The sequence below is a fragment of the Callorhinus ursinus genome, unplaced genomic scaffold (assembly GCF_003265705.2).
Source record: "Callorhinus ursinus isolate GAN/ISIS: 27379988/994484 unplaced genomic scaffold, GSC_fseal_2.0 scaffold2, whole genome shotgun sequence".
NCBI classification, from domain to species: Eukaryota; Metazoa; Chordata; class Mammalia; order Carnivora; family Otariidae; genus Callorhinus; species Callorhinus ursinus.
Window position 1 is genome coordinate 79,545,257 of NW_027397064.1, and position 12,733 is coordinate 79,557,989.

The 12,733-nt window shown below is 36.1% G+C and overlaps 1 protein-coding gene across 3 annotated transcripts in view; it reads right to left on the reverse strand.

Moving 5' to 3' along the window:
* The window catches only part of ACVR2A (activin A receptor type 2A), an 84,850-nt gene that overhangs the window by 12,218 nt on the left and 59,899 nt on the right, over positions 1–12,733 (reverse strand). For 2 of the 3 annotated variants that reach the window (XR_012375719.1, XM_073884262.1), the window contains exons 5-8: positions 8,706–8,729; positions 4,290–4,433; positions 2,265–2,408; positions 1,121–1,266 (exon numbers count right to left, since the gene is read on the reverse strand). Coding sequence is in view for 2 of the 3 variants with exons in the window: in XM_073884262.1 (XP_073740363.1) it covers positions 1,121–1,266; positions 2,265–2,408; positions 4,290–4,433; positions 8,706–8,729 (458 nt within the window). In the remaining variant the exon portion in view is untranslated. The remainder of the gene's footprint in view (positions 1–1,120; positions 1,267–2,264; positions 2,409–4,289; positions 4,434–8,705; positions 8,730–12,733) is intronic. The other variant, XM_073884270.1, reaches the window with a different exon arrangement.

Below are 12,733 nucleotides of genomic sequence, written 5' to 3' on the forward strand. Positions count from 1 at the left end.
TGGCACTCAATTATCTGCTAAATGAATTGGTTCATACCTACTTTTTTTTTTTTTTTTTGAAGATTTTATTTATTTGACAGAGACACAGCAAGAGAGGGAACACAAGCAGGGGGAGTGGGGGAGGAAGAAGCAGGCTACCCGCTGAGCAGGGAGCCCAATGCAGGGCTCAATCCCAGGACCCTGGGACCATGACCTGAGCCGAAGGCAGGCGCTCAACGGCTGAGCCGCCCAGGCGCCCCAGTTCGTACCTACTTTTAAGGCAACCGTCTTTTTGTAATTAAGTGTATAATGGACACACAATGTTACGTTAGTTTCAAGTGTACAATATTGTGATTCAACAAGTCTATGTATCACGCTATGCTCACCTAAGAGGAGTTACCAACTGTTACCATGCAGTACCACTGATTATATTCCCTAAGGCTGTACCTTTCATCCCCACGACTTACTTGTTCCATAAATGGAAGCTTGTATCCTGCTCTTCTTCATCCATTTTGTCCAGACTCCCACCCCCACCCTCTCCTCTGCCAACCATCAGTTTGTTCTCTGTACTCACAGGTCTGTTTCTAAAGCAACTATCTTTAAATTGAATACACAATGGCAAACTGATCCCACGTTTAAAGGAACTAACATTTTCCCTTTTGAGGGTATGACAACTACTGGGTTCAAGTACTATTGCTTCAAGCCCAGTTATTCAAACGATGCCTCCCTCCACCTCAGCTCAGGTAATGATCACATGGTCATTACAAACAAGAAAAAAAGATACTCAAAGTCCCTCCTTAATTACATCTTATAATTATCCCTGAAGTAAATCATGTTTTAAGGCAAAACAAATTTCTTTTTCCTTTGAGATAGACAAAATACACTTCACTCTTAACCATGCTTTCAGAAATAAGATAAATTAAAACACAGGTCAGTAATTAAACTTTGCTAATGATACTAAATATATACATTACCCAAAATACTTCCTGGCCATTCTCAAAGCTAATTTGAAAATCAATGAAAATCAACTGCCTCCTCTAGCATGATTACGTAGTTAGGGGGAAAACAAATTTTGCACAGATTAAAAGTTTAAATAATAAATACTGAATTATTTGGGAAAATAATATAAATTTAGCTCTACCTGTGAGATATGGCAGGTTTGTGGCCATCTTTTAGGCCAGGTATATCCTCATGCAAATATGCCAATCCTCTAGCCATGGTTTCTGCAATATGACACAGTTCATTCCAAGAGACCACATTAGCCTTAAGAAAGTCTGACAGTGAACCCTAAAGAAAAGGGGGGAAAAAACAACTTATGCTCTGGACAAAAGCCATTTGACATGGAGAACTTTCCTTTTTACTTTTAAGAGATTATGGAAAGCAAAATATCTTTACTTTTAGTGAATAATAATATCCAAAAACAAAAACAAAAACAATCTTTCTGGAAGGGTTCAAGTTTCACATTAGTAAACATTTGACTAGAATGGAATACCTCTAATCTTTAAAGGTTTGCTACAAGGTACAATTTCCTATTTTGAAGGCATTCCTATTTAGAAGTTAAAAAAAAAAAAAAACACTATTTGAAAATCTAAAGTTCAGGAAAATACTTAAAAAGTTAAAATACACTGACTACAAAGATGTTAGTTATATCATAGGTCTAGGAAAACACAAAATTAAGACATATAAGCAACTATGTCAGAATCTTCCTCTAGAGATTACTACTATCCTTCTGGTCAAGAATTTAGAGACATGTAAGAGCCACCTAGATCTGACAATGATGAAACTAATTGCCAAGTCAACACAATCTCCTATTTCATTAACATGTACTTTCATACTAACTACGAAAGGAGAAAAATTGAGGGAAAACAGCAACTGCGTTTTGGTGATAATTACGAATTAGTGACAGATCAAAGATCAATCTCCTGACTCTAGTTCTGTCACTAGGCTACACAAAATTCAAGCTAAAAAATGGTCCACATAATCAAGATGGATCATGAATGGTAAATGAAAATGACTAAGCACCAGCTACAATGAAATAATTATTTGTAAGAGAGGTAACTGCAGCATAAGAAATAAGGGACAAAAGACTGGTTTTATATAAGTAGAGCGTTAGGTGAAAAAGTTGCCATTTTGCTCTTTTCTTAAAATTAGTTTTTAAAGGATTTTTATTTATAAATATTAACTAACTATAACAACATACTGTTCCCAGAAAAACAAGTCTGAGGGATTTGTAGCCAACATTAAGGAGGTAAACTTTCCCGAGTTAAAACGGAAAGTAGTTTTACCTTTTCATGAAATGCTGTGATTAGCCAAAGATCCACATCAACACTGGTGCCTCGTTTTTCTGCACCAATGAACTGTAATATGTTCTCATGCTTCATTCCAGGTAAACTATAAACTTCATATTCATTTTGCCATGATTGTTTGTCCTAGAGTTAAAGAATAGGAAGAGTGCAAAGAACTCAATAAATAAATAAACCATATCTAAGAGATTACTCAAGTAGATTCTAAGGCAAAATTTAAAAATAAAGCTAAGTATGAAAAGATTCTTTGATTTTGTCTTATTTTTTCCTAAAAGAAATCTAATAACAACTCTATGACAAATGCCTGCCCTGCCCCACTCCCTGAAACATACTTTTCTGTGTTTCTAGTTTGTAAATACAGGAGTTATCATCAGAAATGGTGCACATCTGTATCTATCTAACAATGGCAACACAGAATGTGTTCTGCTGACAATTTCATAATACAGTGTCATTTCATCATGGTGTGAAGTTACTTGTGGTTATTCAGAATAATCTCCCTGAAGTACAAATTTCAGGTAGAATGACTTCATCTCAATAGAAGACAATTTTTTTGTTCAAAGATTAACATTATATCAAACGTTTTTAAAATGTTGAGAATACCCTGCTCAGTCAATGAGAGCACGATAGGGTATAAATAGGCAATACAATAATTTAAAGCACTATATACTCATTTGTGACTGCAAGCAACCCATGCCTACTCCTTGCCTACGTGTCTACTCATAAAGAGTTAGCTTCTCTTCACAATGGAAGAATAATGAAAGTCGGAGGCACCACAGCGTAATGGTTAGGAACCCTCCGGATCCAAACAATCTTAAGGACCTTTGCCGAGTGACAATCATTCAGTTTCCTCATTAGCAAATGGGGACTACAGTATCTGCTCCATAGGGTTGTTGTATTATGTATATGTGTGTTGTTTTCTATATATGGGTAATATATGGACACCTATTACTGAGTACTCCTCTATAAAGCACCTCTTCCTGACAATAAGAAGCATTCAATAAAATATTAGCTACTGTTACTCTTGCTATTGTTACCCTTGTGTTAATATCCAAAGGCCTTTCTTTAACTTTTAAGCTTCTTCCCACAAAGAAAGAACAACCCTGAATTTGTCAATCTTGGCAGAACAGACTAGACTCTTCCATTAAGAACCAGAGTGTTAAAAGTATCTGCACTGCTACCAAAAAAGGCTTTAGAGGAGGCAACAAAGATAAAAGCTAGGTATATTAAGACAAAAGAAAAAACGGATTCTGTAACTCTGGGATGAGGAAGACCCACTGTGCAGATAGATACACGGGCGGAGCCTGAATCACCAAACCCAAGAAGGACCGCAGCAGCACACAAGGCATTAACTAGAGGGGTGTGAAGCAAGAGACAGGGATGAAGAAATCAGCATAGATCTCTACCACCAATGGACTCAAACAAAACATAAGAACAGCTCAGAGGTGCATTAGACCAGGGTTTTATGAGGTCAGGCCCCTTTAAAAGAAAAACAAGTCAACAGTAAACCAATTATTTGAAATCTTGATTCACTGCCTCTGAAAATTCACCCAACAAAATCTGAAATGATTACATGGGCACTCAAAGACAGACAAAAATGAATCAGTCTGGTAATATACCTCTAAACAATTCTAAAACCAGTATGCTATTCTTTCATTCTTCTCTTCGTTTTCTGATAATGTCAATGGGATATTAAAAGTAAACCAACGAAATTCTATTACTGGAATCCTCCACTAATACTACATTTCTGTAGTATCTTTATTGGCAAAAGATCTCCTTTATGTTCATTCACTGGAACTCCAACCCTCCGAACAGACAGAAGGACTGCTGTACCATGAGTCCCATTCCTCAGATGAGAAGGCAGACAAAAGGGCTAATCTCTTTCCTCAGTATCACAAAGAACCACCCAGAAACGTGGTTTGAGTTTTCGGACTGTTTCGGAATTACAATAATCGAGCCAGTTGCACCTTTTACAAAATATACGCAGATGAGAAAGACGCAAGAACATACCTGTATTGGAAATATTTTCACAGCCACATACTCATTGAGCAGCTGGGCTTTCCACACACAACCAAATCTTCCCCTTGCTTTCACTTCTAATAACTGCAGTGGCTTCAAACCTAGTAATGGAGAAGGTGGGGGTGGTCCTGGGTCCTACAGATAAACAATAACACTAGTATCAGAAAGCAGATCAGTGCTAAATATGAGGAAAAAAAAGTGATATACCAAGGAATCAATTGACAGAAACAGGAAACACATACAAATGACACTAACTTCAATCTTACTAGAACTGAGTTCTCAAGCATTACTAGTTATTTACAGTGATCGTAAGGCAAGCCACTTGAATTGAGAGGTTTCATAATAACATTTGGCACTATTGCTATCTAAGTACAGCAGGGAGAAATGACCTCAAATCATTCTGAGTCAGTCTCACTAATTTTCTGGACTAAGATTTTCTGTAACCTTTAGGATATTATGAACAGTATTTCAACGGTTTCATCAAGTTGGTACTTCATTAGAAGATGAGGATTTTAAAAGTGCCAGCAACAGCAAATTACAGCTATTTCTCAAAGGAAAACAATCCTCAAAATCCACTACTTTCTCCAATGACTGTTTATCTTTAAGTCTTTTCTTCATTAATCTCAGAAATGCACATAGTCATTCTCAAATACATTGCAGATAAGTGTATCAAATACAAAGCACACAAATATGTTAATAGCCAAACTTTTCTGTTCATTCTAATTTTTCAACCTACTAACAAATCCTTTGTTTATAATTACTTCCCCAAATTGACCTGAGATAAAAATTATTAGTCTGATTGGCAAAGAAAGCAGAAATTGTAATCCAGAAAATGAGTGTTCATCGTAATAGATGGCAAGATAAATGAAAGAAAAGTGTACTGCTATAGTTAATTTTGAAAATGGAGCAAATATAGTATATAAATAGGGGTACAACATTTACAAAACACAAGAGCATCCTTCCTATACAAAGCAGAATGGCAACCCTCACTGGAAGCATTGTATCATTTCAGTATCTACAACTAAAACAAGATGTAGGAAGCCTTTTGAAAAGCTTCCAGAGAAAAGTAATCAAAATGTATGAAGGGCTGCATAATGAGTATTATAAAGAAGAACTAAAATTTCTGTGGCAACAGCAACAGACACTGTGACACTGGGTGGCATCTAAGTCACATGGAAATAGTATGTCCTCCTGTATCACTGCATCTCTCTCTTCCTTTCCTCCCCTTTTAAGAAAAAATCCCCTCTTCTAATGCCCCAAGACTGTCAGTGCTCCCTTTGGGTGCTATTCAGCCCACTGGTGTCACTCAAGATTTTAAACAGTTGACACCTGCATTAGAAAGACCCTCAAAAATAGAAATACTGCAAGGTATTAAAGAGGACAAAGGTGCAATTTCTTTGTAGGCAATCCTTTACAAAATGGCTTGAGAATTCCTACTTTAAAATAGTATGATAGGGGCGCCTGGGTGGCTCGGTTGGGCGTCTGCCTTCGGCTCAGGTCATGATCCCAGGGTCCTGGGATTGAGCCCCGCATTGGGCTCCCTGCTCAGCAGGGAGGCTGCTTCTCCCTCTCTCTCTGCCTACTTGTGTTCTCTCGTTCTGTCAAATAAATAAATAAAGTCTTTAAAAATAAATAAAAAAAATAAAATAGTATGATAAACTAGAAAACTTCCTGTGACTCATTTCAACCTCAGATATTTTTAAAATGTCTACAAAAAGTTGCTTTGCCTTCACACATTCAAAAGACAAAAGGTTATAGTAGAGCTGAAGAGTGTTGTAGTTTAACAGAGTGACGAGTCCAGAAAGTCAGATACAAATCTTAAAGAAGTATGGCCCCTAAAGTTATGATTCTCACTGGAAAGGGACACAAGAAAGACTCTAGGGAGAGGTTTTATCAAACTTAAACCCACCCTACACCTCATTGCTTGACTGGTCATTTATAACTGTAACAAGAGATACTACTGATAGGAGCAGGCTGCGGATGTGGATGTGGAGACGGGAGGGAAAAAGGTGGAAAACTAGTCTTGTAGAGGCAGAGGAAACCACTCATGCTCAAAGTCCAAGAATTATTAGATAACTGCATAAAATAATTATGCTAACAGAAAAAAGTTCAATCTGAAAAAATTTAAATAACCATGATTCCCCTTCTTTAGAACTAAGTCAGAAATGTTGAGTTTTCAAAGCAGGGATACCAAATGATTCCCCTTCTTTAGAACTAAGTCAGAAATGTTGAGTTTTCAAAGCAGGGATACCAAAAATTTAAGTATGCAGATAAGAGCTGAAAGCTCAAGAGGCAAAACAACCACGTAAAGAAAATGGCTCTTAACTTAAACATTAAGATGTTTAATAACTTTTAATATAAACTAATAATGTCTCTCGATAACATATGACATCACCCATTCTCTGTCTTAAGGCGTACCAACCACATGGATATGATCCAGTCTATAAAACAGGATTCAGAGGACTTAATCCACATCTCAAATTAAGACTATGTCACCAGTTTAAAATATAATTTTAATATAATACTAACCTTAATTTTAGGAAACATACAATAACTTTCAATGTCTGTATTTGGAGGAAAAAAGATCACTGAATATTTTCCAAAAGCACAAATAAACTCCAAGATTCCCATAAGTTTCCAAGTCTTTGTTGGGTAAGTTTCTAAGCTACCATTATCAGTAAAAAATCTTAGCTCACTCTCCTAATGATACTACTATTCTATTTAGCCTTATATCATAACAGCCTGAAACAGACTATTGTTAAAAGTAAGAATACTGGCAAATTTTTAAAGGGTGAGGAAAAGGTCTACAAAGGCACATTCCTACAGAATGTCAAACTTTTAGAAATGGTATGTGCTTTTAAGTAATATTCTATAATACTTAAAAGGTGAGACTCAAAAACAAGTAACTAAAATACAGACCATAACTCTATAAAATATATAATGCCAATATGCCTTTTTACTTTTTTAATGAAAAATTACTAGAATATTCTCTTTCATACTTTTCAGCTCTTCATTAAATTTATAGGAAGCTTTAACTGCATCTCTAATATCTGGCTTTTACTTATCCTATCATCTGAGACTATCAAATTATTTGTAGTTTATGAGCATCATTATACTAATTTACCCACAAAAAACTCAATGCAGTTCACCCTTGAATAACATGGGTTTGAACTTTAGGGGTCCACTTCTATGTGGATTTTTTTCTAATAAATACAGTATAGTCAGTACTGTAAATGTATCTTCTCTTCATTAAGATTTCAATAACATTTTCTTCTCTCTAGTTTATTATAAGAATATACCATATCACACATATAACATACAAAATATATGTTAATCAACCATTTGTGTTATTAGTCACAAAACTTAGTAGTTAAGTTCTGGGGGAGTAAAAAGTTATACACAGGTTTGTGCATGGCATTGGCACCCCTAAGCCCTGCACTGTTCAAGGGTCAACTGTACCTGATTCTAGGAATAAAGATTTATACCTTTAAAATATATCAACACCTGGCGAGACAAATTCGGGCTTGAACTTCATAATGACAGCAACATTCTGATATTATCATAAAACATGACTTTGCCCCGCTACACAGAAAACCAGCTTTTGGGGGATCAACTGTAAGGACTGGGGAATTCCTGAAAACTTTTCCTAAGTCTCCAGTTCTCTTGCAATCCCGCTATTTTGCACAGTTAAGAAGACATGCAGTAGAACGTGCCTCCACTTACATCTCTTCTTTACCCATTTGTATATGAAAATTATGGCATCAGGAGACATCATGCTGAGAAACAACAAATGGCAATCACTGAAAATCATGCCCCCATCCCAACACTGCTACCCAGTAGGATTACTATACTCAAGACTGGAATAAATTAGCAGAAGTGAAGAGCTGCTAAGTAGTCTATGATCATTATATTTCTTCTGAGTTCTCAAGTGAGAAGGGTAAATTCTAATCTAAAAGCCTTCAAACTCTAGAGAGCAAAAGATCAACTTATACTTCTCTAGCCAGCCCATTTGCTAAGGAGACTAAAGATGAAAGAAACGATCTGAAAATACAGATTTCACATTAAAGGATGATGGGTTTCACCAGAAAGTCAGCTCCTGGTAAAAATGAGCATATGCTGACATTAAGCTAGTGACATACTAGCCATTAGGTGTTAACATCTAATCAACTAAGTTTCTACATTCCAACTCAGATGAGTATAAATGCGGTTAACAACTCTTTGAAAACCAAAAAGTATTACTGTGGCAAATCAATCATGTTTTTAATACTAAAAGTGGTAAAAAAAAAATTCATAACACAAATTTATAAAGGATGCACAATAAAGCAACAACAAAAATCTAAGAACAAATGTTTAATATGCATCCACAAAAAGTTCCACAACCATAAAACAAACATCAATGCATCTTACCTCTATCATTATATGAAAGGCGTGCTTGTGAAGAAAAAACACAGGCAAAAGAAATTACGATTTATATCCAGAATGAAATGAAAAATGACACATCAGTTACAAAAGTGAAGGAAGGAGAATAATGATTTAGCTTTTTAAAAGTTGGCAATGATCCAATGTATCATATTTTTAAAATAAGAATTGGGAACACTTTCCTTATAAAGGGAGGAAAGTAATATCAAACAAACAAAAAACTTGGATGTTACCTTTCAGATGAGGGGCATTATTGTACAGACGACTCTAGTATGACCCCAAATTACCTGATCCAATGAAATTCAAGCTAGCAAACTACACCGTGTCTTAAATAATTGTTACTTGTTTTTCTAAGAAGTTCTAAACTGGATGAGTAAAACAAGCAATTTAATTGAGAAAATATGCGCTGGAATTGGCTTCTGGACACGAGAGGGCAGTATTGCCTTTAACAAAAACTAGAAGCAGCACAGAAGAAACTTTTACGTAACCAGAATAAGTTCCTCAGCCCACACTTTGGCAGTTTTAAGAGTCTCTAAAATCTCCCATTTCCTGAACTGCTTCACTCCCTTTTCATGGAAGATATCATAATAAATTAGAAAAATGTTTCTAGTGTCTGTGTGTGTGCAACATAAACAATATACTAGGGTAAGAAAATAAAGACAGGGAAGAATAAAAAAATGAGAATTAAGTAGAACACAGTGACAGGCCAGGCCCATTGTTGACTTACTAGCCACATCGAGAGTGAAGAAGTCAAGCAGTGGTGGCCCTGGGAACAAGTATCCATACATATTTTTCAGTCTGAGGGCACTCAGATACTGATAGAGAACAAGATTTTCATTTTCCCAGTCATCCTAAAATAGTTAGGGGCCTAAATTTAAAATTAAGAGAAATACTGTCACCAATGTAAAAGGAGGCTTCAAATCCCTCCAATCACTGAGTATATCTGCCATTTCCAATATTTCTACAATATTTCTACAGAGAATAGCACTGATAAAAAAGATTTGATAACTCATTTATCTGTACCAGTAGTTTAACTAGTTTTGCTTCCTTCTTGATTTTCTTCTGTGATAATGATTCAGGATTATTTATAATTCATCGAAAAGGCTTAGCTAATCCTACTATCAAAACATCTTATCAGTACTCCCGAGTAAAATTCATCCCTTGAAACAAATACATGCCAAATGAATAGCCAGACTTTAGCTTCCCAAGGCCTAGGTATCTCTCAGGTTTTGTTTTCATTACAGGTACTACAGAGATAACCCTGCCACTATAATAACACTGTGCAAGTAGGTCCATGTATCTTCCCAGAAGGGGTATCTTTGCTCAATATACTTCTCAATAAATGAACATTAGAGTAAGTCAGAGAATGATCAAGCTAAACAAGACACACCAAGAACAGGCCTCAATGCGTAAACTATGTTACAAAATAAAAGGGTCAAAACAGAATCTAAAAAAATTAAATCACTAAAATACATGGATAACAAGTAACCAAATAAAACCATCTGAATTCACAACATGGAAAATGAAACTTGAGTATCATGCACTATAACTGGAGAGAACAGTGAAAACCAAATCAGCACACTAATGTCAAGTAATTAGGCTGCTGGATGAGAAAGAGACTTGCTGCTTATTTCTTAAGGGGTAAAGAAATTTAACTGTGTTGCCAAACATCAGAAAAGAATGAATAGGACTTCTCCATTCACTCAACAAATCCTTCCTTATTGAGTGCTTAGTTGTGCTAGGCACTGACTACCCAGGTTCTCATGGTGCTTACTATAGTGTGGGGGAAGGAAGACTAGTCAAAGACACCACACTGATGGATGCATAATTATAAAATAAGAGCAGTAAAAAGGAATTCAGTACCCTGAGCACCTGTAAGGTGAAAGCAGACTTCCAAGGGCATGTTAAATAAGAGAAGATTTTCCTGAGGAGAGGATCCTTGAAAAATGGAGTAAGTACTCGAGGGAGACAGATGAGGTGGGAAAATGGTACTGGGATGCATCCTAAATTTCTGACTTGTGCCACCGAATGGTTACTGGTTCTATTTACTGAAAACCAGGTTTGGAGAGATCATTACCACGGAATGTTAAGTGCCTGGAGACATCTAAGTGCTGATGGTTAGTAGGCAGTTAGATGTACAGAACAAGAACACAAAGAAATCGTTCTAGAAATAGGGATTTTGGTTCATTTATATACTATAAACACACATATATGACATATACTATAAATTTTCTCTTATTTACTATTTAAACCATTCTAAAATTTATATATACATATATATTTTTCGATAACTCACTAAATATCTTCTTAGGACTACCAAGATTTAAGGACCACCACCCCAAAGTATTTGAAAACTGACAAACTCTGAATTTGTTTCATCTTAGTCATCTAATTATCTCATGTTCTAAGAAATTTTACAATTGCTAATTTTAAAAAAGACTATTGCCAGACTGAAATATATAAAGAAATAATACAGTGTGTATATCAGAACAAATGCTTCTGAGCTAGGGAAAGCAATATATTATACATTAACATATGCAATAATATTGATACTGCCAAATGCACAGCCATCATTCTATCCAATTAGATCTTCAAAATTCCATTGTGATATATCAACTCCTATTTCCTCTGTTTCTCTCATCTAACTCCTGAAAGCAAGGCAAAGACAGACCGAGGTGGATGAAACAGGATTCTGAATAAGTTCCCTAAGAAGGCAGCTCCTCAGGGTAGCTGCAATGGGGTTTAAAAGTCTGAACAAGATGTAAGGGATATCCATTCTCCTTCTGGCCACTGCTCAGAAGCATCAGGTTTATTAGTGAGGACAGACGAAATTTTATTTATTTTAGCATTTGTATTCTGCAAGTAAAGCTGAAAAAAAGGAAAAGGATGCTGCTATACATTACAGAAACCAAAGGGATAAAATTACGTTTATCAACAAGGCTATATGTCCTTACAATAAAAACTATTTTAAATATAATTTACATACTGATTCTTCCCTTTATCCTACTTTAGGTTTTTATGCCCCCCCCAATTACTTAACTGAAATAAGCCATTCTATTAAAATTACTTCAATGAACAATAATCCTTGGATCTAAATGGCCAGACTTCACCACTCAGCAGACTGACACTAGGCTGACACTTCACCTATCTGCGCCATGATTTTCTTATCTATGAAACGGACTTAATAAAACAGAACCTGTATCATGGGGTGTTGAAAGATTAATCAGTGTAAAGTGCTCTGTGTAGTCCTTGACAGAGTACTCAAAACGAAATCTTTCACTGCATTAATTTCAAAGTATTGACATATAAATATATATTTACAATGGCTTTAATAAATAGGATACCTTTTGAGTACAATTTTGAAGTTGCAACTCTGTTAGCAATAACAGCTAACATGTTTTGAGCACTTTAACATTAGATAGGCACCCCCGGTGGGGCTCCCAGTCACCACAGAACTGGAGTCAGACCTTTCTCCTCTTCTCCTCCACCTTTGACCAAAATTGCTGATGCAATTCATTTCCAAGCTGCGCAAATGACCAACCAACCTATTTTTTGTTCACCTACATATTTATTAACTGCGGGCTTCAAAAGGGCGAGCAAGAACTGTCCCTCTGCTGCTCGCCAATACCCAGCAGCATGATGCCTGGCACACAACACGCACTCAGGCATCAGGTGAGTGGGTCAGCTGAAACCAAACCGACAAACCCCAACCCCCGCCAGCCTACGTGATACAAGCAGCTTTCACTAACAAATGGGCTCAAAAGATTTGATGGTGATGAAGTAGCTAGGAATGAAGGAAGAAATCTACAGTGAGGTCCAGGAAATAAAGAATTGAGAGAAAAGCACACTTCTTCCTATCGTCCATCTCCTGGTCAGACAAGAAAAAGGAGAAATTATGTATTCTGTTCAATATGCATCAGTCCCATCTGTAAACTGGAAGATGGGGCCATCCACAGTCCAAAGGAAAACTGAACTCAAGATTTTAAAAATTAAATGGAAGTCATCTTTAGAAATAA